The sequence below is a fragment of the Schistocerca cancellata genome, chromosome 10 (assembly GCF_023864275.1).
Source record: "Schistocerca cancellata isolate TAMUIC-IGC-003103 chromosome 10, iqSchCanc2.1, whole genome shotgun sequence".
Taxonomy (NCBI): Eukaryota; Metazoa; Arthropoda; class Insecta; order Orthoptera; family Acrididae; genus Schistocerca; species Schistocerca cancellata.
In genome coordinates, this window is record NC_064635.1 from 144847527 (window position 1) to 144874265 (window position 26739).

Consider the following 26739-nt stretch of genomic DNA (forward strand, 5'->3'; position numbering starts at 1 on the left):
AGGAGGAAGGGTGGCCCCTGGGGCAGAGGGGGTGGGGGCCACGGGGGAGTAGGATTTGGAAGGGAGGGATTTGGGAGGCGGAGGCAGAGCCCCCTGATGGGCGGAGGAGGCGGAGGGGGGACAGGAGAGGGGTGAGGATACCGCGGAAGGAGTGGACACAACTGAGGCAAACTAAGTGGTCAATGGCACGGGATGGAGGCGGTCGTACTTCTTCCTGGCCTCAGAATAAGACAGCCGATCCAAAGTTTTGATTTCTTGTATCTTCTTCTCCTTCTGATATGCGGGGCAGTCTGAGGATCTAGGTGAGTGGACGCCAGGACAATTAACGTACCGAGGTGGTGGGGTGCATGTATGTTCCTCACGAAGAGGACGTCCACAATCGCCACAGAGGGGCTCAGCCTCACACCGTGACGACATGTGCCCAAAGCGCAAACACCTAAAACAGCGCATAGGAGGCGGAACGTAGGGTCGCACATCACACCGGTAGCACATTACCTTTACCTTCTCCGGGAGAACGTCCCCCTCGAAGGCGAGGATAAAGGCCCCAGTGTCGATGCGACGGTCTTTGGGGCCGCGCTGGACTCGCCGGACGAAATGCACGCCTCGGCGCTCCAGGTTGGCCCTGAGCTCCTCATCAGATTGTAGCAGGAGGTCACGATGAAAAATAACCCCCTGCGTCCTATTGAGTGCCAGATGTGGGACAATGGAGACTGCGATGTCCCCTAGGCGGTCGCACGCCTGGAGCGCCGCCGACTGTGTGGCGGACGTGGTCTTGATAACAACGGACCCTGAACGCATCTTGCTGAGAGCCTCGATTTCCCCGAAGATGTCCTCAATGTGCTGAACAAAGAACATGGGCTTGGAGGTGGCGAATGTCCCCACCATCGGTTCGAGAACAGACCAAATAGCGGGGGAAGTACTTCGCTCCAAGCCGGCGGGCCTGTCCCTCCTCCCATGGAGTGGCCAAGGGGGAAGGGGCAGGAGAACCAGAACTAGAAACGGTACCTTTTCTTTTGAAAGACTCGGCCGCAGAGCGACCCGATACGTGGTGACGTTTCATCTGTGAAACGTCCGCCCCGATACCACCCACTCCGACCAGGGGCTCTCCCCACGGGCGCCACCCAGCCGCAGCAAGGGCCACCTGGCAGGATGACCATTGCCGGGAGTCCTGATGCCCCAAGGAGACGGGCATCTACTCCTTGGCCGACGTGGGGAGGGTGCAGCTCAGGTATCGGCAGTACGATCCCTGTGTTGTCAGGGGGCTACAACCTAGAGGGTACATGATGACCTCACCACAACGGGCTGGCTACCGTGCTGGATTTCTGGTGCGATGGAAAGTCCATCATGATCGCTGGTGCAGATGGAGACGCACTATGGGCGTAACTGGGACAACCCAAAAGGCGTTTAGGCCCAATTTGAGTAATAGTGGGTATGGTTACAACGCCGGTGCAATGCTGAGTGCCAAGGTCTGAGTGCACTTAGGACCAGTGGTACACCACGTAAGGTGTCCTTCCCCAAAAGGCTCATACTTCTGTAGAAATTTAGAAAAATGGAGGTCAAACCCCAAGGGGGACCATCACATGGAAGGCCGAAACGGTTGAAACTCCTTTTAGTCGCCTCGTACGACAGGCAGGAATACCTCGGGCCTATTCTTACCCCGGACCCGCAGGGGGGTGGGGTCCGGTTTAACAGTTCAAAAAATGCACAAACGGAAGTACGGAAGCGTCCGATCCCGCCAGTCTGCTTTGACCCATGACGTCACAAATATGGCGGAAACAAAAACACACACACACACACTTTCCACAAGAAGCCTAGTGACACTAACGGGACAAGCGCGGGAAATGGGGTGTTTTGGGTGGGTGGGGGGGGGGGAGCAAACTAAATATAAACAAATTTATACGCCTTGCGTAGCTACAACGTGTACGTGAAGGCAGCCATGCATGAATACCCACCCACCTCCCCAGGGGTCGTAACCCCTGCAACCCATAGAAGATAAAGATGCTTCAGTAGCTGATTAGTGTTTTTTGTCTCTTTTTTAAAAAAAATCTCACGGGATAGAACGAACAGATCAGAAAGATAAATTTAATAAACTAAAACAGAAATTGGAGGAAACAGATAATTAAAATAAGTAATAAGCGTTTTTAAATTAAAAAAAAAAATCTCACGAGATAGAATGAACAGATCAGAAAAGTAAACAAAATAAAACAGAACTGGAGACAGCCACACTCAAACCAAACTCCGCGCCGTCATGACGTCACACACGACAACACCCATACGTCACGGGTCAAAGCCGACGCGTGGGATCGGACGCTTCTGTCGACCCGCACAAACTTATCACTGAAAATCATCCCGAGCTCAGCAAAGCAAAACATTTTAAAGAGAACTATGACCACAAGTTTGGTAGGCCACAAGTCGATGTTTGATGCACCTGCAAAGATCTGAATATAAAAATAAAATCTTTATGTCTTAATATGGTAGCAAAGAGAGCAGCTGTCACCGAGCCAATGGTTCACAAAGGCGTACCAAGAAGTTTTACCAGAAGTGCAGAAAGACACTGAAATCTGCAGGACTAGAATTAATGTATGGCCATTGATTTTGATTTCATGCACAGGCTACCTTTGCCATTTTTACTAGTCCAGGAAATGTTTTATCTGCATAAACTTGGGTTTTATGTTTTTAACATTCGTAATATAGAAAACGAGATATCAGTTCTTTAAACATACGGGTCATTTTCAAAAATCATGCATATTTGTGTCCCATGTCATAATATGTTTAATTTAAAGGCACTGAAGTTTTTTTTCCCAAATATCTGAGTTTAGTTTAAAACTATATTAAATCAATAATTTACTTATTTTTGCATAAAATTATTCCATTTTGTCAAAAATTTGAGTGACAGAATGATAGATCTCACCTCTGTTACTTGTTCCCTACATTTATCTTGATTACATTAAGTTAAATTTTACAAAGTATTATAAAAGGTTTAAATTTTTAACCAGTTTAACAATCAGAAAATTTATTAACAGTAAGACATGTCTATAGTTTTTACACCCTTTTTTAAAAGTTCTTTAAAAATTGTTCAAACCCAGTTCCATGCTACATCCTCACCTTTGTCAATGAGAGTTATTAGTTCAATAAATGTCTCATACAGTGCACTAGTAGCAGTCTTCTTCATGTAAGGGGAACTGCAAGCTGCCATCTTCATTCTTGGGCAGTTATAGTGTGGCTTGTATGATTGTAGAGTTTAACTCAAACTATTATAGTGCCAAGAGAAAATATTGACATTAATTATCATCATCTCCATTACTCTGTGTTTTTGGGTAAGTTTTAAACATTTATAAATGATTCAAATGGCTCTGAGCACTATCGGACTTGCTGAGGTCATCAGTCCCCTTGAACTTAGAACTACTTAAACCTAACTAACATAAGGACATCACACACATCCATGCCTGAGGCAGGATTCGAGCCTGCGACCGCAGTGATCACGCGGTTCCAGACTAGCGACTAGAACCGCTCGGCCACACTGAAACATTTATGAATATTATTTTTATCAACTGATTACATATTAACTGTAAATTAACACTAAGAAGATAAGAAATCCAGCCTCTGAAAACTGATGTTCATGGGAGTCAGAATGTAGTAACGAAGTGTTGAGTAGTGATTATTTATTTAATCTTTCTTATTTATCAAACTAGAAAAACTATCTACATTTAAAGTGAGAAATTTATCTTTTAGCTAGGCAGTGATTTTGTTTTTTAAAAGACAAGTTTAGGCTCTTATGATTTTTAAAATATTAAAAAGTTAGCATCATGCATCGAAATAATCCTACTTTATTTGCTTTTTAAAAAGTAGTGATGGAATTATGTAACTTCTATATGCTTGCTGAGCAGGTTTATACTCATGTTTTACACAATAGCCTAATGTCTCTTTGGTTTCCAAAGCTGTTCGCTGTGCTCACAGCCTTCCTTCAGGCTAGGGCTTGAGACTTTTAGGGCCGTGTGTTTGTATTTCCTAAAAATGAGGATGACTCTCACATAGACGATGTGAAATCGCGACAATTTGAAATCCTCCAAACATCAATAACTGGGGACAGTACTACTTTGATGATTTGAGAAATTATAATATTTCAGCTTGATACACCATTTGTATCTTGATCTGTTCATACTGCAATGTAAAGCAAACAATAAATAATTCACTTTATGTTTCACTGGCTATTATTAATCTCTAACTTCACAGTATTCAGGTATTTTAGGCAGTTCTCACCTCCATTACTACCAAACTCACCTCAATTACAACACTGAATAAATTTTCTAGTTCTTTTAAAAAATACAACTTTTTTTGGGAGCACTATTGGAGTACTGATTTACTTGACTGTGCTAACATAAAATATATGAAACTTAATTATTTTCAAAATAAAAACAAAAATAATTTTTTTTAAATATGCTCGATTTTTGAGAATGACCATATACAGAAGGAAGAGCTAAGAGAGGCCCTAATGAGGTATGGAGATATGTCTTTGACTTCATTAACAGAATTCCTGCAGAAGTGAAAGAACTGCATATATTTAGCAATACATGTGTTGGACAGAATCACAGACATACATAAACACTGACAATTACCAGGAATGGGTAGATTCTCAATCATCAGCCACTACTATCCAGTCTGAAGATACAGTTTCTTGCCCCGTGACAAGTCATTCCAAGACTCAACTGGATTTATTTGCCTGAACAGTATGAGGAACTCATTCGAACTGCAAAGGAACACTAACTCCCTTTTGTAGTTAAGAGTCTCAAAACCAACCAAGTGCTGAACTTCTAGGATTGGTGTCCTTGCTACTTCATGAAGACAGTCAAGGACATCAAGAAGTGGTGGTTCGTTCAACACTACTACACGCAGACATTTGGAGTACAGTAATAAATTTAAAGGATATGTGAAAACTTTTGAGTTCAATGATCACCTAGTTGAGAGGACATTCAAGCTGAAGAAAGAATAGAATGTGGTGCTCGCAAAGACAAAACGTATGTTGGAAAAGTAGCTATCATCTCTGCGAAGCAGTAAGACATCTAAATGTACCTGAAAAACATAGATTATTTTATGACGAGATTGTTCAGTGTCCTACTTCTGAGACAGTGAACAGTGACACTGATGAATGAGGCATCTCGAGATGATTCTCTGAATTTTATTAGGTCAACTTTTTGTAAACATAATACCCAGTGTCTTCATTATTTTGTTTCGGATTATTTTCTGCCCCAACAATCTTTCATATCAATATTTATAAAGGCGTTTAAACACTGAGTGGAAAAAAGATAATATTCCAGCATGTTTCGCCATTAATTAGTCGTTAACTAATGACACTCTTGTGACATTTTGAGACGTTGCGTCTTGCTACTAGTACTACAACTGCTTAACAGAGAATTTTTCATTACATGTAGCTTGGGCTTCAAAGAGTTTTTTTCCCAAAAAACTTGGAAAATGGAGAGTTATCTTTTTTCCATTCTGCTATTCAGTTATTCTTCCCGTGCTTCACATGTGAAAATGGTAAAATGCGACTCTCTGCCATGCACCTCACAATATTTATATTGGCCACGGGTGACTGTCATGCAGGCAGACAACGTTACTATAAAAGAGATACATCACACTTATTGTTGATCAACAGCACTCAAAAGCTATTCTACAGCTCCATCGCTATGACGTATATAAAGTTTACTTTTAAATGTTATAGCCGTTGGCGGAATTCCAACTAAATAACGTATTTGATGGAGGAAAACGACAAGGAATGTCAAACAACGAGATATAATTTTTTTTCTCTCTTAAAACACAAGAGAGCGGTGTTCGAAATCTTCGCTTATTTTCGGTCACGAGAAATAACCACATACCAAGGATTCGTGCAGTCCCTCCATTTATGGCTGATTGTGGAAAACATATACCCGTTTCAAAAGTACAAGAGCACATCCGTTTGTCGCCCAGAAACTGTAACCTGCTCAATACTGCTTCTTCCCCAGTTCGTAATTCCTGCCAAACTGTTGACGCACCTCATGATAAACAGAGATGGCATATTACCGACTTTTCAATTATTGAATTGTATGATCAGAAAAATGACTCACGTCGCGTAGTGCGATATGACAAAAATTCCCATTGGCTGCACAAATGCCTCAAATTGATTCTTTCACTAAAATTGAATTTGACTTTTTTAAATGTGTCATATCTCTGCTAGCATCCGCCTATTGATACATATCATTATGTTAACTTCCGGTTAGAGACATTTGTTGTGCTTGGGTTTGCGAGTTGTGCTTTATGTAGGCAAGCAATGTTAATGCTGATTTGTGAACATTTTTGAAATCTTCCACGCCAGACGTAAATAACTTGCGGTGTATATGTTTTATATACGGACATTTCTAGAAAGATGCCAAATGAATACTAGCAAAACCTCCTGATCTGCCATCTCGATCAAGTAGTAAAACCAGTGGAAATTGAGCTACATATTTGATTATCCTTTGAGGTATTTTGTATATAAAGATAGAGGCGACATTTCGTCGCAGTTTTATTGGAGTAACTGAGGAGTTAATGTGAATATCATTTAAATGGTAAGCGTTATTAGACAATTGTTGGTTGTCAAGTAATGGCGATTTTGGAAAGGCCTATGGTTAAGTGAATGTTGCATTTAGATTTCTGTTACGACTGTGTCACGTGTTCTAATTATCTTGCTGTGAAGATCATCTCAGTTATAAATTAATTCAACCATCGTTTAAAACCTGCTCATTTGAATTTTGTTGCAGTTCAAGAATTTAACTATGTGGCATGAAGCAAGAAAACAGGAGAGGAAGATACGGGATTTGATTGTCGACTACAAAAAAAGAGCAGAACGAAGGAGAGATTTCTACGAAAAGATTGTGAGTAACTTCTCGGTAGTTTGGAAGTCTGTTTTTCTGTGCAGAGATTCCACTAGCAAACTATAACTCATATTGCAACTCTTTGCACACTTTAACATTTCTGTTGTCTATCTCCTTTATAAATTTAGGCTATTAGATAATCTTGAGCGAATGACATGAATAAAGAAAACATTCACTGCATAGTGTACATGTTAAACATTAGATACACACAAAAACAAAATCTCCCCGACACAGCATCTGCTAATCCTGGCAATCACCTCCACATTTGGTCCCAACTTAATCCTCCTCGTACCACCAGTCGTACACCTGAATACTTCAGTCACAATTTCTACATTTGGTTTGATTTACAGATCTATGAGCTTCATTTTTGTCTACAATGCTGTCAGTATGATGCTATTGCCTGTAATCTATCCTGCCCCCCCCCCCCCTTCGCCACCACCATGAAATAACTGTCCAGTACTTCATAATATTCAGGTAACTGTGGCCCCATCAGGGTGAACTCTGGTGTCATATTCTTGTCTTCTGAGATTCTGTTCAGTCTTCCCTTTCCCTCATCGCTTATTTGTATATTTTGACAATTCCACACAGTGCAACTTGGGCCCAATCACCCATCAAATTTAACTGTGCTAAACTATGTGATCAAAAGTATCCGGACACCTTGCTGAAAATGATTTAAAAGTTCGTGGCACCCCCCACCCTTAGCCTTGATGACAGCTTCCACTCTCGCAGGCATATGTTCGATCAGGTGCTGAAAGGTTTCATGGGAAATGGCAGCCCATGCTTCCCAGAGTGCTGCACTGGGGAGAGGTACCAATGTCGGTTGGTGAGGCCTGGCACAAAGTGGGCATTCCAAAACATCTCAAAGGTGTTCTATAGAATTCAGGTCAGGACTCTGTGCAGGACAGTCCATTAAAGGGATGTTGTTGTGTAACCACTCTACCACAGGCCATGCAATACGAACAGGAGCTCGATCGCATTGAAAGGCGCAGTCGCCATCCCTGAATTGCTTTTCAACAGTGGGAAGTAAGAAAGTGCTTAAAACATCAATGTAGGCCTGTACTCTGATAGTGCCATGCAAAACTATAAGGAGTGCAAGCCCCTACATGAAAAGCACGACCACACCATAACAACACCGCCTCTGAGTTTTACTGTTGGCACTACACACGCTAGCAGATTACATTCACCGGGCATTCACCATACCCACACCCTGCTGTCGGATTGCCACATTGTGTATCGTGATTTGTCACTCCACACAACGTTTTTCCACTGTTCAGTTGTCCAATGTTTACACTTCTTTCACCAAGCGAGGCGTCATTTGGCATTTACCGGTTGGATCTGTGGCTTATGAGCAGCCGCTCGACCATGAAATCCAAGTTTTCTCACCTCCCACCTAACTGTCGTAGTACTTGCAGTGGATCCTGATGCAGTTTGGAATTCCTGTGTGATTATCTGGATAGATGTCTGCCTATTACACATTACGACCCTCTTCAACTGTTGGTGTTCCGTCAGTCAACAAATGAGGTTGGCCTGTACACTTTTGTGCTGTACATGTCCCATCACGTTTCCACTTCACTATCACATCGGAAACAGTGGACCTAGGGGTGTTAAGGAGTGTGGAAATCTAGTGTACAGAAACATGACACAAGTGACACCCAAACACCTGACCACGTTTAAAGTCCATGAGTTCCGCAGAGCGCCCCATTCTGCTCTCTCACAATGTCTAATGACTATTGAGGTCACTGATAAGGAGTACCTGGCAGTAGGTGGCAGCACAATGCACCTAATATGAAAAACATTTTTGGGGGTGTCCAGATACTTTTGATCACATAGTGTATGAACAACAACAACACATGTTTGTGATGTGCATGTACACCTATACTCTACAATCTACTGTGAGATGCGTGGCAGAGAGCATGTCCCATTGTACAAGTTTTTAGGGTTTCTTCCTGTTCCATTCAAGTATGAAGTGCGGGAAGAATAATTGTTTGCATGCCTCTGTGCATGCAGTAATTACTCTAATCTCATCCTCACATTCCCTGTGTGAGCAATACATAGGGGGTTGTAGTATATCCCTAGAGTAATAATTTAAAGCTGGTTCTTGAATCTTTATTGATATATTTTATGGGATAATTTACATCTGTCTTCAGAAGACTGCCAGTTCAGTTCCTTCAGCATATCTGTTACACTCTCCCATGGATTAAACAAAACTGTGACCATTCGTGTTGCCATTCTCTGTATCTGTTCAATATCCCCTGTTACTTCTATCTGGTTCGATTGCCACACACTTGAGCAAAATTCTGGGATGTGTCGCATGAGTGATTTGTAAGCAATCTCCTTTGTAGGCAGATTGTACTACCACTAAACCGAAGCCTACCAGTGTCTTTACCCACAACTGGATCTATGTGATTGTTCCATTTCATATCCCTACAAAGTGTCACGCCCAGATATTTGTATGAGTGGTCTGATTCCAACAATGACTAACTGATATTATAATCATTGGATACCGGGTGGTTGTGTGTGTGTAAAATTTTACATTTATGAATATTTAGGGCAAGGGGTCGACAGAAGCGTCCGATCCCACGCGTCGGCTTTGACCCGTGACGTAAGGCTGTTGTCGCGTGTGACGTCATGACGGCGCAGAGTTTGGTTTGTGAGTGTGGCGTGTTTGTAGATGTCACCGTGTTGTGGTTTGTTGTGCTCTCTGGTGGTATGTTCAGGGTTTTCGTTTGTGTGGTGTAATGGGCTCAGTTTGCTTTTGCTCATTATCCAGAATTGTTCGAGTGTCGGCTGTGTTTATAGTGGAATTCGTTTCAGTGAGTTTTAACGATTTTGTGTGAAGGTTGATTTAGTGTTGTTCGCTGTACATCGTGTGGTAATTTTAGTAAAATTAATAGGTTGTTGTTTTTGTTCAGGAATGGATATGACGGATAAAATTAACAGTGCGCAGGTCAAGGGAAGTGTTAGATCCCAGTGTGTGGCTGTGTATGTTGGTATTGGTATCGGGAGATGTTTTTGAGCTATATAGGCCAAGGGAAATGTTTGATCCTAATTTATGGGATCGGGAGCTGCTGTTGAGCTATATAGGTCAAGGGAAGTGTCCGATTCCAGATGATATTGTGTTTAGTGGTTTTTGGGGAGTTTTGTGATGTTGGTTTTTTTCGTCGTCTTGTGTAGTTTTGTATGGGGGTGGGTGTCTAAATTCGTTTATATTTAGTTTGCCCCCGCCCAAAAACACCCCATTTCCCGCGCTTGTCCCATTAGTGTCTTTAGGCGCTTTGTGGAAAGTGTGTGTGTTTGTTTCTCGATGTATTTTCGTCCTCATAATGTGTACGTAACGACTGTATATGCGCCATATTGGAATCGTGGTTTATGGCCGTTTCCGCCATATTTGTGACGTCATGGGTCAAAGTAGACGGGCGGGATCGGACGCTTCCGTATTTCCGCGCGGAGTTTGGTTTGAGTGTGGCTGTCTCCAGTTCTGTTTTATCTTATTTTATTTACTTTTCTGATCTGTTCGTTCTATCTCGTGAGATTTTTTAAAATTTAAAAACACTTATTACTTATTTTAATTATCTGTTTCCTCGAATTTCTGTTTTAGTTTATTATATTTATCTTTCTGATCTGTTCGTTCTATCCCTTGAGATTTTTTTTTAAAAAGATAAAAAACACTAATCAGCTACTGAAGCATCTTTATCTTCTATGGGTTGCAGGGGTTACGACCCCTGGGGAGGTGGGTGGGTATTCATGCATGGCTGTCTTCACTTACACGTTGTAGCTACCCAAGGCGTCTAAATTTGTTTATATTTAGTTTGCCCCCCACCCAAAACACCCCATTTCCCACGCTTGTCCCATTAGTGTCATTAGGCTTCTTGTGGAAAGTGTGTGTGTTTGTTTTTTTTTTCCGCCATATTTGTGACGTCATGGGTCAAAGCAGACGGGTGAGATCGGATGCTTCCGTATTTCCTAGGGCAAGTTGCCAATCTCTGCACCATGTTGAAATCTTATCAAGATATGACTGAATATGTATGCAGCTTTTCTCAGATAGTGCATCATTACAGATAACTGCATGATCTGCAAAAAGCCTGATTTTACTATTATTTGTCTGCAAGGTCATTATATACAACGTGAATAGCAAGGGTCCTAATACACCTCCCTGGGACACACCTGAAGTTACTTGTACGTCTCACAGTAACTCTCCATCCAAGATATCATGCTGTGTCCTCCCCACCAAAAAGTCCTCAATCCAGTCACAAATTTCGTTGAATACCCCATGTGATCATACTTTCTACAATAAGCATCGGTGTGTACTGGGTCAAATGCTTTTCGGAAATCAAACACTGCATCTATGTGGTTTCCTGGATCCAAAGCTTTCAGTACGTCATGTGAGAAAAGTGTGAGTTGGATTTCACATGATCAGTGTGTTCAAAATCCATGCTGGTTGGCTTGAGGAGGCCATTGTATTCAAGACATCTCATTACCTTTGAGCTACCCTCTTGTACATGGAAGTGACCTGTGCCTTCTTCCAAGAATTGGACACAGTTTTTTGTTTGAGCGATCTGCAGTAGATTATAATTAGTAGAGGTGCTAACTTGGTTGCAAATTTGATGTAGAATCTGACAGCGGTTCTACTGAGGCCCATTTAACAATTTCAACATCACTGACACTAAGTTTGCTTGTAGCGACAAACTGATAGGTAGCTTAGTTTATTTGAAAACGTTGCCACCAATCACCATGTGTTGTTTACACCATTTGTCACATTTCCTATTTCACTAGTGAAAGCCAATGACATGTATGAGAGATTTGTCTTCATCTTCATTAAGTGCAGACTCATTGAAAAATAAAACCTTCACTGGCTGTATAATATTTCCAGCAAACTGTTGAAGTGCTGTAACAAAATATGCATGGAATTGGAAAATATGTTATATCTCCCTGCAACAAGGAGTTGTTCTGTAAAGGATGAAATATTCTCTTGGACTCCTTTAAAAACTGGAGATGAACATCATTTACATTAGACAGTTTGACTTTCTGAAAGGCAATCTTATCCTTCGCTGATGTAATGCCGATAAACAAGGGGATATTCTCCAGATAAACAAGGGGATATTCACTTGAGAAAACTTATAAGTTATAATACAGAATTGCTGATTAGTACTTACCTTTGGGAAGTGAAACTATGCCTTTCTCATCCCCGAGGAAGGAAGTATTATTTTCAAAGCTAGGTTGTGTGTCACTTTTATATGTGGCTATTGGCAGTACTGAACATTTCGCCTCATAAAAATAGCAACTAGCTGCTTGGTGTCTTGTGTGATATCTCAAAAGATATTTGTTTATTTTTTGATAGCAAGATATTGATAGGAAGCCCATCATTATAGACCTATAATACAAGACTTGCAGGCAGCTGCTTGGACTCATTACTTGGAGGTGGAAGGCAAAAGATAATTACAGGTTCCTCAAATGGCATAACTGAAATAGCAGTGACTTATGGGATGGAGGTATAATACAGCCTGGTGTCCTTAGGGTTCTGTGCTTGGAACCTTGTCATTCTTAATATATTATCTTAGTAGACAAGCATTGTGGTGTATTGAACAAGTACCTCAAGTTTCGTTCTGATGTATGAGGAAAATCATCATGACAGACAGAAGTAAAGTTTGGAAGGAGCTGATGATATCTTCAGTAAAACACTGAAAAGTTGTGTTTCGACATTAGTAATTAATAATTCCATGTGGCTCAAAGGCCTGGTGCAAGTTTGTAAATTGGAAGGTGCAGGTCTGTAAATGGGATGCCATTTTGGTGATGTGCATTTCTTACCTACCCCAGTAATCCTATAGGGGAAAGGGACCTACAGCTTAACATCGAATCTGAACCATATGATGTTCTTGGGAAGTGAAGGCTAGGTTAAAGGCAGGCTGGAATATTCTGTAGTCTGGCTGGGTTCTGGTCCCATGATCTTTCAGTTTCCATGCATTTGCTTTACTGTTAGACCATCAGACCTTATCTTGACTCTATAATATGCTGCGTTCCCATTCAAGTGTATAGTACGTAATAAATTCAAGTACTTTTGGTTTGTTTATAGATAACTTTCATTCTACCAGTCTTTTATGTATATTTTACATGACACATTTCAGGGAATGAGTCCCTTTTGTAACTGTGTTTTTATTTCTTTCTTTTGTCAGACATTTTAAAACGTGCTTTTGCTAGGCCACTCAATAAGAAATAAGATTCCAGAGATGTCATTAACTACCAGCCAGTCTCACTCCTTAGATCATATTTCCGAGTTTTTGAGATGATAATGTAATCAGTGGTTGTTATTCACCTGTGTAGCAGTGGGATACTTAGTCAATATCAGTTAAGATTTTAGAGGGTCTCCTACACTGCAGCAGCTACTTATACATTCACTGAATGCATATAAAGTCTTTAAATGATAACCTATCAGCATTTGAAATCTACTGCAAATCATCAAAGGCATTTGATTGTGCCAATCATAATGTTCTTACATAGAAGTTAAGTTCTGTCAGCGTACATATTTAAGAAAGAGTAACACTGCATTAGGATTTTAGGTTGTCCATCCCAGAGAATGTGTTTTTGGTATTTGTGTGGTTGGTGTGTCATTCTTATTAATTTATTTGAGTCAGAAACAAATATAACATATGGCAATTACCATTAAAAACAAGAGAGAGAAAGAATTATTAAGTGACACTGTTGTTGCCCAAATCCTTGCCGCTTCAATTGCACTTTGAGTTTTGAGCATATCATCTTCTTCTGTGCAAGATACAGAGCATAGTTATAGGCCAGTAGATGTTCCATTGTGTGTTCTTCTGTATATTCACAATTGATATCACCCACAGGTAGTTGCCATTTCTGGAGGTTACTCGTGGATCTTCCAACTCCTGACTGAAGACAGTTGAGTGATCTTCACATGATTCAGCTCTGTTCGTGTCCACTTGGGAGAGTTTATGAAGAAAGTGATCAAGTCTAGAAATCCTCAGTTGCTTCCTTTCAGTAGCTGCTTCTGTTTGAGATAGCGTGTTACGGTTGAGCTCAGATTAATTTTTTAGGACGGTAGTTTTGTGGTCGACTTGTGCTACCCCTCTCGAAGACAGATGTGACTCGTACTTCTTCCAACTACTGGGTGTGGTTTTTGTTTGAGGAATCTGTAGTAGAGTTTAGTTAAAAAAAAAAAAAGGGGGTGCTAACTCAGGTGCAAATCTGGAGTACAGACTGATAGGGATTCTATTTGGTCCAGGGACATTGTTCATTTTAGTGATTTTCATCTGTTTCATAACACCACTGACATCATTGTCTATACCACTCATCTTTGCAGAGGTTTGAGAATTAAATTGGGACAGTGCTCTTGAATTTTATTCTACTAACAAGTTGTTCTGTACGATAGAGAAATTCTTGAATAGAAAATATTATTTATCTACAAACGTGTAAATGGCCAGCATGTAGCTTTGTAAAATTTGTCTATATTCTTCTGTTCAGTTGAATGTCCCACATCATAACAGTAATTGAGAAAGTGTTGTATGGAACTAACATACAAGGTGTGACAAAAAAGTAATTGGAATTTTTGTTTTTCTTAAAGAATCTTTATTTATGTGTAAACAACAACTACAACAAACTACTACTTTGTCCCCTTTTAATAATCCCCCTCAAATATAATACACTTGTGCTAGTGTTTCTTACAATCTTGGAAGCAATTCTTTGACTCAGTTTTCATCAAGGTGTTCAGTTCTTTCAGTGAGTACATGTCTGTCTCGTCAGTTCTAGCAAAACTACATGCTTTCACGGTTCTCTTCGGCATTATGAACGGAAAGAAGTCGCAGGGGGCAGAGTCCGATAAATACAGTGGCTGTGGCAACATAATATTTTATTTTACTTTATTCATTTATTTTTTTAACGAACAGTCATCGAGATGTGAGCGGGAGTATAATTGTGCCGCTATTCCTGTTTGTGGTAAAACCACAATTCCGATCATTTTTGTCAGATCGCTTGAGTGAACGGCGCGTAACTTCGGGGAAGTATTCCTTATCGATTGTTCGACCGTAGGCAGGAACTCGCGATGCGTTATCCCACTGTAATTGGAGAAAACGGTGAGGCGGGCCTTCACGTGTGATGAAACTTGTCTTTTCAAACAGTAGAAAATCCAGGATGGAATGTAACAATATTGTGAAAAGGAAAGTTGCTACTCACCATATAGAGGAGATGCAGAGTCACAGATAGGCACAACAAAGTCACAGATAGGCACAACAAAAAGACTGTCACAAATAATACCTCTAGGCCAGTGAGGCAAACACACACATACACTCTGTCACACATCTCACACACACGACTTCAGTCTCGAGCAACTGAGGCCAACTGGTGGCAGTAAACACAGCACTTATTGTAAAGTTTATTACAGTAACTGCTTTGCTGCTATTTTAGTGATTGCTGTTTACATTCTACACATTGACTTCTTGTCCATCTGAGTGAACGTCTAATGCAGCTTGTGTGTAAACTGTACATTTTCTGGAGCCTCCTGTACAAAATGTTCGATTTGGGGTATACCTTCTTTTTGTACCACACGTGACAGTATGAGTTAACATAGCTAAAGACATTTTCTGCTCTTTATGGTTTAAGACCTTTGTGTAGTGGAGTCTGTTACTTAGTTTACTAAATTAGTTATTTTACGCAATCAGTTATTTTACTCAATTACTTATTTTGCTCAGTATCTGTTGTGTGAACGAGTAAGAATAGAGTGTGTACGTGTTACATTTCAGAAAGCAGATCCTACGCAGTTCCTTCAGCTACATGGGAGGCCAGTCAAGATACATTTGGATCCTGCGGTTGCCATCGCAGGAGACAGCCCGGCAAACATGTAAGCTGCTGTAGTTAGTTGTGTGCACCTAATTTCCTCATCCAGACTTCTGGAATTGCGTCACATTTTTTTCGTTTGATTCGTGATCTGTGCAGTGCCAGTGAATTTTTCAAAATGTAGAAAGGGTGGTAAATATATGCAAATGATAAGCAATTAGGGCCAACCTGTACTCTACACCTACACTTTGCAAGCCGTCACAAAGTGCACGGCAAGGGGTACGTTTCATTGTACCAGTTGTTAGGGTTTCTTCCTGTTCCATTCACATGTGGAGCACAGGAAGAATGATCGTTTGAATGTCTGTGTGCGTGCAGTAATTATTCTAATCTTATCCTCACGATCACTTTGTAGGGGGTTGTGTATTCCTAGAGTAATCATTTAATCACTCTGTTGTTTGTATCCCACACTGGATTTTTTAGTACTGTACAATTAAGACTTCTGTAACTTACACTGCTGAGTTCCTGCCATGCCGGTGACAAGGTTTGAGTGGCGATCTGGTCATTTTGGTTTTTTTTACGTGTAATAGTGTCAACGAGAGACGATCCCTGGCGGTTACTGTGGGCTCGGTCGAGCGCTTTGCACATCTGTCTCGACCGATCACGTGATGTGCTCATGTATACATTTCTGTGACAAAACGTCAGTGTTGTCAGAGATCTGTAAATGATTACTGTATTTGCCTGCAGCCATTTGTGGTTCACAGTTGAAACCTGACAACAGTGCTGCCAACGTTGAGGATCTTGTTTAGCTGTTTCTACTTGGTTATTGCTCAGATTTTTGTGGCTTCTAAAATTACTCTTTATTTCTGGCATCACTGTGCAAGAAGAAAACAGTCTCTAAACTTTGAATACCGCACTTCATTGTGGGTCTTTGATGTTAATTCTCTGAGCAATTTGGTTAATACTAGAGCACTGCTACTGTGTTTTGGCGAACCTGTGTAGCCGGCACTCATTTCCCAGCCCTCGCTTTTCACACTGTTTGGCTTCATTCTGACAACAGTTTCATCATTCGCATAAATGAAGGTGAGCACTCGTTAATGCGTAGCCATTCCAGACTGCTAAGGAAATGTGGTGGTTGCCTACTTCACACAAAAGAATGAAGCAAAGTGGCAAATCAAAGGAGTGCAGTGTACTTGCAGATTACAGTCTACTTGCAGTGTACTTGAGTTGAGTACAACTGAGTGAGATGCGTACGGTCAAGGATGCCGCATGGTCAGCTGTATTATTAGGCGAGGTAGTATTGGTCATCTTTGACAACATTTATTCACTGTGCCTCTCTCACACACATCTGAACGTAGAATACTTTGATTGGGCTCACCTACAGTATCTAATTAACACAATGGAGAAAGACAAAAGTACACCACATCCAGCATGACTTCACCTACGATATCACAGTAATTTCACCAGCCCAATGAGTGTCTATCTTCCTTTATTTTATTCACAAACACTTAAAACATATTTATATAATTTCCTGTAATGATCAATGTTCTTTAGATTTAGTATTTATGTTTAGTATTGATGTTCTAGCAAGTGTAGCGTGAACTACAAACAAGCAGGACACGCTTTTACTGTTGTCGACTTGTGGAGAGTGGCAAAGTGTAATCGATATTTGTGGGCCGAAGGATATAAATTGAGTGAAATTCACAGGGACATTTGTTTCGTATATGGGACTACTGTATGGACCGAAGCAATATCTCCAGGTGGTGTGCATTCTTCCAAGAGGGATGTGTGAACTTTAGTGATCTGCCACACTCAGGCTGGCCAGTAACAGCTGCAACCCTGGAGAATGTCGCAGCCCTCAAGGCGGCAATTTTGAATGACCAATGTGTGCAGTTGCAAACCTTGTCACAGCAGTTAAACATTTCCTATGGTGTGGTGTATGATATTATTCATGACACGTTGAAATTTTGTAAAGTTAGTGCTCACTGTGTGCCTAAGAACCTGACAGACAACCTCAAGGACTAGAAAATGACAAACTTGGATCACTTAATGCGCTGCGCTGCAGAAGGGCATGATTTTCTGAAAGGAATTGTCAGTGGGGCATATCACTAAATCCCCAAAACCAAGAAGCCTCCCTGGAGTGGAAACATGCTTGTTCCGCAGTACGAAAAAAATTCAGAGTGATTCAGTCTGCTAGGAAAGTGGTTGTGACAGTGTTTTGGGATGTGCAGGGCGTGTTACTTGTGGACTCTTTCACTGAACACAGGACCTGCCCTTCATAACAGACGCCATGATGTTAATGTTGAAGGTGTCAGATTTCTTTTTGACAGTGTGTGACTCCATATTACTGCTCCTGTTTACGAGAAAATCGCCAAATTTGTGTGGGAAGTGCTCCAGCATCTGCTGTACAGTTTGGATGTTGCACCATTGAACTTTCATCTGTTTGGTCGCATGAAGAAATTCCTGGGCAGCTGACACTTTGCGAGGGATGCGGAAGTGAAATCAGCAGTCCACAGATGGCTATGCTCCAACCAAATGGACTTCTACGAACAGGGCATATTGAAACTGGTACCGTGACAGGAGAATTGTATTGAGAATGTTGGTGACTGTTAGAAAACTAGGTAAAATATGCAAGTTCACTTGTGATTTTTTTTTGTCACCTATTAAACATTTTGGTAATAAAACTATTGTGCATCTCTTTCAGACATTCCCTTGTATTTATTTTACTCATTTTGGTTTATGTTTAACATTCATGGATTAGTTTATTTTTTAGTTTGATATTTAACATACGTGTATTTTGTTAATTGAAAAATAATAGTTCACTCATTATTGTGATAGAAGATAGTTGCAGTAATCACAATCTGTAAAGAAGTGCTTAAAACGTAATATTTTTAAACATCATGCACATAAAATGATTGAAATTTCTTAACGTAATATACACAATGGAGAAGATAATATAAAACAAAATTCAGCAGGATTTCAAATTGTCATGGCTGATCCTCTAAATATTCTGATTTGTATCAGCTCTAGTTGTGTTGAATGATTTTGATGTCCACTTGAAAAACAGTTGAATTGAGCTACAGACACTACTCCATAATTAATCATCTTCACTAAGGCTTGCCAATGTACAGAAGTATGCCTAATACAAATCATGATATTTAGAGGATTACCCGTGACAATTAGAAGTCCCGCTGAATTTTGTTTTATATTCTCTTCTCTGTTGTGTGTATTATGTGAAGAAAATTTCATTAATTTATGTGCATGGCATATAAAAAGTTATGTTTTAAGCCTCTCTATAAAAAGTTACACTTTAAGCATTTCTTTACGGATTATCATTATTGTAATTATTTTCAGTAAATAAAATACACATATGTGAAACAATAAATTAAAAATAAAAGAAAACATGAGTGTAAAACATGAAATAAAAATTTAAAACATAACATACAAATAAGTAAAACAAATATTTAACCATCTTCAACTTGAAAAAGTCATGATGGAACAATGGGAAAGATACCCACTGCCCCAAGCCCCAGTGAATTTACTGGTTTTTTCTGGTCATCGGATTCTGTGGGACCGGGAACATCACGAAATAGAGTCGGAACTTCTCGAAACCTCTTTGCAAACATTTTATTGGCACACTCAACACCAATACACTGGTTAAGATAGGCAAACTTAAACAGCCTACTAATGTACTAGAAAATTTTCCCATCAAAATCCTCACAATACAAGAGACGCATTTTACTGGCGAGAACCATTTCGACACGGAAAACGACGGAATGTACAAAGGAAAACCTGCTGTCAGGAGAGAAACACCTACAGTGTTTGGCACAGAATCTGTCATGGACAACATCATAGATTTCAGTTCAGTACCGGAAAGAATCTCCACAGTAACCATCAAATCAGGAAACGGAAGATACACAACCATCAACGCACGTGCACCTACAAATGATCACAACAGGAAGAGACCACAAGAAGTTGGAAGACTTTTGGGAAGACATGGAAGAAATGACAAACAAAATAGCAGAAAGACATGTCATAATTTTACTAGGAGATTTCACTGCACATCTAGGCAAAGAGAAGTAGTACAAGCAAATCACAGGCCCACATACAGCACACAAATGCACAAACAAGAATGGGGAGCATTTCATAAAGTGCTGTCAAAATTTTAACTCAAAAGTTATGTCGACACAATCTCTGAAGCCGAGACGAAAACTGACAACATGGAAAACGCCCAAAAACATATGGGGAAAATTCCAAATAGACCACATAGCCATGACAAGTAAAACCTCGAGTGAAATTCTAAATGTCAGAACTCGCAAAGGATTCTTAGTCTGACTGTCACTTGCTACCATTAAAGATTAGGCAAATTCCAAAGAATAGAAAGGCAACACAGAACAAAATTATAAGACCAGATCCAGAACACACAAGGATAAACAAAGATAAAATTATTGAAGAAATTAATCAGAATACAACAGAGAATTGGACAGACCTGGCGAAGACAATTCAGGAGGAATGTGTTGGGATCAGTCTCCCAGGAAATGCAAATGTGGATGGTGAAATGCAACTTCTGATCAGGCAGTTGAACGAAGAATTAAGGCATGGAAGTAGTTTAGCAGCAACAGAACAACTGAAACCTGGCAGGATTTCCATAAAATCCAAAAAACAATCCTCAAAAGACATTGGAGCAGTGAAAAAGAGCATACAACAAAGATAGACTAGATGATATCGAGGAAGACTTCAAGAAAAATAATACGAGAAATTTCTACAGAATATTCGGGGAAAATATAATGGGTTAGCAGCCTTATCTGCTTCAGAAGAACAAATGGAACTCCAGAAACGCACTCTATAGAAAATTTCAATATTCTTAAAAGGTACTTTGATAAACTCCTCAACTGTGAAGCCCAAGGAAAGATTACACTTCACAAAACACTACCAAACCAAGACTCGAAGCCACCAACCATCACAGAGGTGGAGGAGATTATAAAACAACTAAACAAAAGCAGAGCCCTAGTGGAAGATGGCATTATTGGCGAGATCTGGAAACTCGCAGACCAAAATATTACAAAGAAAATTCATAAAATTCTCTTGGAGTTCAAACAAAATTCGACAGGAATGGAAATGGGCACTGATTTACCCACTCCACAGAAAGGGACACAGGACAGAGCCTAATAATTATAGAGGGATCTCATTATTACCAGTCACTTACAAAATTCTGCCCAAAGTGTTACTGAACAGACTGGAACCACAAGTGAGTACAAAGATAAGTGAATACCAGGCAGGGACTGTAAGAAGGCCTATGACTCCATTGACAGGCAGACTCTCTTTGACACACTAGAAGAATATGGAATAGACAGAAGAACTAGGGCACTATTAGAACAGATGCTACTTCCAAAATAAAATTTATGGGAGAAATCTCCGAGCCATTTGAGACACATACAGGGGCCAGACAAGGAGATAATCTCTCGCCACTTCTATTCAATGTAGTCCTGGACAAGATTATCAAGCAGTGGGAAGAAAAATTAAAAGGAATTCAGTTAGGAAGAACACTTGCAAACAAGACAATCATAAAATGCCTAGCATTTGCAGATGACTTGGCAATACTCAGCAACAACAGAGAAGCAGCTCCAGAAGCCCTGGAATATTTACATGAAGTCTCTGCTAAAATGAGTTTACATATATCATATGAGGAAAGACAATATATGGAAAGAAGGAACAATAATTCAGAAGTCATGCACACAAAATCGGAATGGAAGGCATCCAATACAGAACAAACAGAAAAACTTCAGAAAGTGTACAAACTCACATGGATGCACTACAATAAAAGAAGCACCTCAAGACAGGCGAAATTCAGGCACTTCAATACGGTTGTTCTACCAGAAGCCCTCTATGCATCAGAAATGACCTCAGTCGGGGCATCAGGCATCGCAGAGACACAAAAGATAGAACATAAAATCCTTCGAAAAATTTTTGGAGCTATACATAGAGATGGTATATAGATGAAGAGGCCAACCAAACAACTATATGGACATACAGGCACTCACGGACATAATCAGAAAACGTTGATTAACGTTCCTTGGGCACATACACAGAATGAACAACAAATTCACAAAGAGAATTTTTTATGTAGTCAACAGCTCAATCAAAAATACCAACTGGTTTCATGAAATAGAAGAAGACCTAAAACAAGCAGGAATCAATAAAGAAATGATAGATGAAAGAGACAAATTCAGAAACAAAATTATGCACATGAAATTTGAAGTAAAATAAAGGAAGAAACCATGGAAAATATGGACAGAGTAAAGGAAACACAAACACAGTCAAATAATGAAGAGGTTTTGGGAAGAGAAAAAGAAGAAAACATAAAAAAAGGGAAAATTGAATAATCATGTAACATTTAAGTTCAATCACTGTCTTAAGGGCCAAAATGTATAATAATAATAATAATAACAATTATAATAATAATTTTGATATTTAAGTAAGTATGTTAAAAATACTCGGACAGCGCATTATGTACAGCTTATTTTCCGAAAATGGTATTTCAGACGCCAGTCTTATTACACAGGGATGTCCATGGCATAAAAGCTTCTTTAATTTATGTTGTAAAAAAAGTTTACAATTTTCAGTATTAATTAATGGTGGTGGGGTAATTTGCAAAAGTTCAGGTTATTACAAAAGTTGATTATACTCTTTTACAAGAACATTAATTACATATCAGCTTTTATATGAAAAACATTTTTTATGTCACCGTTTTGAAGATATACTCTCTAAACCTAAAATACCAAATTACAATTTGTAGTGTGTTTCACCCCTCAAAACTGAAATTGGGCACAAACATAAAAATACGTATTTCACTATTTTGTCTCTCAACAAACCCACCAAGTTTCATCAAGATGGTTTATTGACACATGGGAATGTTCCCTCTTAAGTCAAAACTTGCCCCTGAAACCCCTGCACACTTCAGTTACAGAGAACGAGTCGACTAGTAGGAAGTGATTGCAGCGCCAGTATTGTCAGACTCATCATACCTGCAGAACTACAATGGGAAGGAAGAAGTCAGTATAGCACTGATATAACATCATTTTAAGATATGCAACCCTCAAGATTAGACTCGTACTCACTCTGTTTCTGGTGTGTGTGTGTGTGTGTGTGTGTGTGTGTGTGTGTGTGTGTGTGTGTGTGTGTGTGTGTGTGTGGCAAATGAGACAACAGAGTATGAACAATGAGCATTTTGAAGAAGTTTCATTTCAGTACTGTGGTTGTCTGTCTGAGGAAATCAGTCTTGTACAATTGGTGTTCCAGTTTTTATCATATTTCACCTTAAAGCTATCGTTTTAATTTCTCAGTAATGGAATTTCTTTCCTTAGTTTCTCTTTTTTTTTCTCAAAAATATAATTAACATATACAATAATCAAGGTAAAAATATCGCTTTTTCTTGTTGTGGTGACAACGGTTTGTGGCACAGCCCAAGATCTAGGTTTGGGTGCAAAATTGTTGTTTGATTTTGTGACAGTGTTTCTTCAAGTCCTCCACCCCCTGCCCCCTCAAGCCCCCAAATTGTGCATTCTGTAGTTATATAGTAAAACGTTGTCTGTAGAGTAATGTGCCTAGTAAGTGGATAAAGGATGGAAAAAACCCACCATGGTTTAATGACAAAATTCAGAAGATGCTGAGGAAAAAATGGCTGTTGCATTCTTGGTTCAAAAGAGAATGCACGAACGAGACAAGGAAAGGTTAGTAGAGTTTCATCTGTCTGTGAAGAGATCTGTGCACAAAACATACAACTATTACCACTGTCACACCTTAGCAAAAGATCTGGCAGAGAAGCCAAGAAAATTCTGGTCCTATTGAAAATCGCTAAGCAGGTCTAAGTCTCTCATTCAATCCCTTGTCGGCCAGTCAGTTGTGGCAGTTGAAAGCTGAAATTTTAAATCTCACGTTCAAGAAATTGTTCACCCAGGAGACTCACACAAGCATACTGTCGGGCAGACTCCCATATGGATGATGTAGTAATAAGCATAAAAAAAACAACTGAAAGATTTGAAAGCAAATAAATCACAAGGTCTGGATGGAATCCCAGTTAAAAAGAGTACTCTATGGCATAGGCCCCTTACCTATCTGGCATTTATTGTGAATCTTTTGCCCAGCACTTAGCCCCCAGCGGTGGAAAAAAAGGGCAGGTGACTCCAGTAGGTAAAAAGGGTAAAAGAACTGACCCGCAAAATGACAGACCATTATCCCTAACTACTGTTTGCTGCAGCATCCTTGGACCTATTCTCAGTTCTAATATAATAAACTTTCTCGAGACTTTTTCTGATGCATTACTGTACTCCTTGTCCTTCCTTCTAGCTCTTCTTTCCTGCGTTTCTCTTGTCGCATTACAAGCTGCACTGCACACTGTACTTACAAGCCCTTGATTCAACCGTCTTGGCCGTGCACAACAGACGGCTACAAGACCATGCTAATTGTTTGTGCAGTATCTTACATTCCACGTTACTCCCAACATTGTCATTAATCCTATACCTTCAAGTTGATCACTCTCCGTGTGTTTTCACATGTTATTTCTCTCACCTTTCTGGTGCCACACGATGTTGTATCTCGTCCTACCAACCACTCCCCACCCACCACTCTTTCTCCGTACTGTCGCAGTTGACACCTATTAATTTCACCTCATCCACTCACATCTGTCGTCCCTGTTCTTCACACTTACCCACCCTCAGACCTGCAACCCACAGTAAAATATTTTTTATTTGTATCTTTTCTGTGATCTCATTGTGACTTCACAAGAATTTTAGTGAGTTTCCCCTTTCACTATCATCATACACTCTCGGATTTCATCTTGTTTCCCCGTTTTCCATCCGTTTCATCCTTTTTGTGAATTTTTTTGGATATAATTCTACGTTATTTACGTAATGTTTTGCATTTGCCCCTCACCATGGATCCTTGCTGCTTCCATCTGCATCAGTACAGAAACGTTCCTTTATCCCTAGCCAGAACCTAGTCCCACATACTGTTCCTGCATTGTTACCTGGCTCATGGAATCTCCCCCCCCCCCTCCCCCCCCCCAAATAGCCTTACTGACAATTTACCCATCTCCAGCTGCCACCCTTCCTTCCACAGTGACCTCCACCTGTACACATCGCACCAATCCTTGGCCCTCACTGACATAGTCCTGCAAAACCATATCCACCAAGCCCAAAACTCCTAGCAATACCTTCTCTCCATCTGTAAAATTCTCATGCCGTGCAATCCCAAAATCCCGGATCCCATAACACACATTGAAACTCTTGCTCTCCACAAACTAGAGCAACGTGCACAGCGTCACCTCAAAAAAACTCTCCACCCTGTTCACTTCCTACTCCCAACTTGGCATACCACTGTCCACTACCTCTATAACAACCTCCAAACCTCCCCCATATCGCCACATAGCTGACAAACCCTGTCTTACTACATTTACCCCACACTCCAAAACTCCCTCCCACCACCACACAAATCCAGAACCTAAACAGACCCAAAACACAGTTATGAACCTTTCCTCTAAAAGCCTTAGCCCCAGAGAAATATCGAGTCCTTTCCAAAGGCCTCACCTGTCGCCCCTCTTCCACATTAAACACGCAGGACTTGTTAAAGACCTTCTCTCCTTCTCCTGGTCCCTACAGTGGAAACACTTTTTCACCACTAACCCTATCAATCAGATAAAACTAAAGATCAATGTTGAACCCTGACTGACTCAGTTCACTCCTCCATCCAACTGTGATCTACCCCCACTGCCCCCAAACCATCCCCTCGTAACTTTGCAGAATTTATTAACCTTGAACCTTGCCTGACCATCATTCCCCGTATCCCTCAGCATGCAAAGTAACCTTAAATCCGCAGAAAGCAATGCAGTCCACCATCTGAAAACAGATTCTGACCTTATAATCCTACCTGCAGACAAAGGCTCCTCCACTGTTGTTTTGAACTGCAAGGAGCACCTGGTAGAAGGATTCTGCCAGCTGTCATATACATTCACCTCTAAACCTTGCTACAGTGACCCCATTCCAGACATCCAGCAGGATCTCCAGTCTTTCCTCAAATCCTTAGTCCACAGCTCGTGGTCTCACAGTCGCGTTCTCGCTTCCCAAGCACGGGATTCTGGGTTCAATTCCCGGTGCGGTCAGGGATTTTTCACCTGCCTAGAGATGACTGGGTGTTTGTGTTGTCCTCATCATTTCATCGTCATGAAAGTGGCGACATTGGGCTAAGATAAGGTTCGGAATTTGTACGGGCGCTGATAACCGCGCAGTTGAGCGCCCCACAAACCAAACATCGTCGTCATCATCATTCATCATCATCATCATCATCATCATCATCATCAAATCCTTGGGCCAATCTCAGAACCTCTCCATGGAGTCCATCTCTCTCCTCATCCCTACCAATTCCTGCATTCCTACCTTTTACATACTTTCTACAGTCCATAAACACAACTACAGGACAGCACATTGTGGCCAGTTATTGTGCCCCAACAGAGAGAATTTCTGCATTTGTAGACCAACACCTTCAGCCTGTTACCAAAAACCTACCCTCCTGTATAAGATGATGATGATTAGTTTGTGGCGCTCAACTGCGTGGACATCAGCGCCCATACAAAGTCCCAAATTTTACACAGTCCATTTTCTTTTCACAATCCAATCTAGTCACTCTCCTCTGTAATAGATACCAACCATTTCCTCTACCGACTCTCCACAATTCCTGTCCCTTGACCGCACAGTGCCCTGATCGTCACTTTTGGCGCTACCTTCCTTTACACGAACATCCCTAATGACCGTGATATTACCACTATTGAACACTACAACAATGCCCGACGGATTCCAAACCAGCCACCTCCTCCTTCCTGGTTGCCATGACCAACTATATCCTCACCGCAATTGCTTCTCCTTTGAAGTCATTACCTACATACAAATCCAGGGTATGGCTATGGGCACCTGCATGGTACCATCCTGTGCCAACTTATTCATGGGCCATCTAGAGGAATCCTTCTTCAACACCCAGAATCCTAAACCTCTCACCTGGTTTAGATTCATTGATGACA

General features: G+C 40.6%; 2 protein-coding genes across 2 annotated transcripts in view; one reads left to right on the forward strand and one right to left on the reverse strand.

Moving 5' to 3' along the window:
* Positions 1–6044, reverse strand: part of LOC126106764 (uncharacterized) — a 162549-nt gene extending 156505 nt beyond the window's left edge. The window contains exon 1 of the mRNA XM_049913140.1: positions 5874–6044. Within this exon, the coding sequence (XP_049769097.1) occupies positions 5874–5897 (24 nt within the window). The 5' untranslated portion in view covers positions 5898–6044. The remainder of the gene's footprint in view (positions 1–5873) is intronic.
* Positions 6045–6253: 209 nt separating this feature from the next.
* LOC126106761 (CLK4-associating serine/arginine rich protein) overlaps positions 6254–26739 on the forward strand; it is a 120508-nt gene continuing 100022 nt past the window's right edge. Inside the window, exons 1-3 of the mRNA XM_049913134.1 lie at positions 6254–6581; positions 6774–6887; positions 15641–15738. Coding sequence (XP_049769091.1) covers positions 6579–6581; positions 6774–6887; positions 15641–15738 — 215 coding nt within the window. The 5' untranslated portion in view covers positions 6254–6578. The remainder of the gene's footprint in view (positions 6582–6773; positions 6888–15640; positions 15739–26739) is intronic.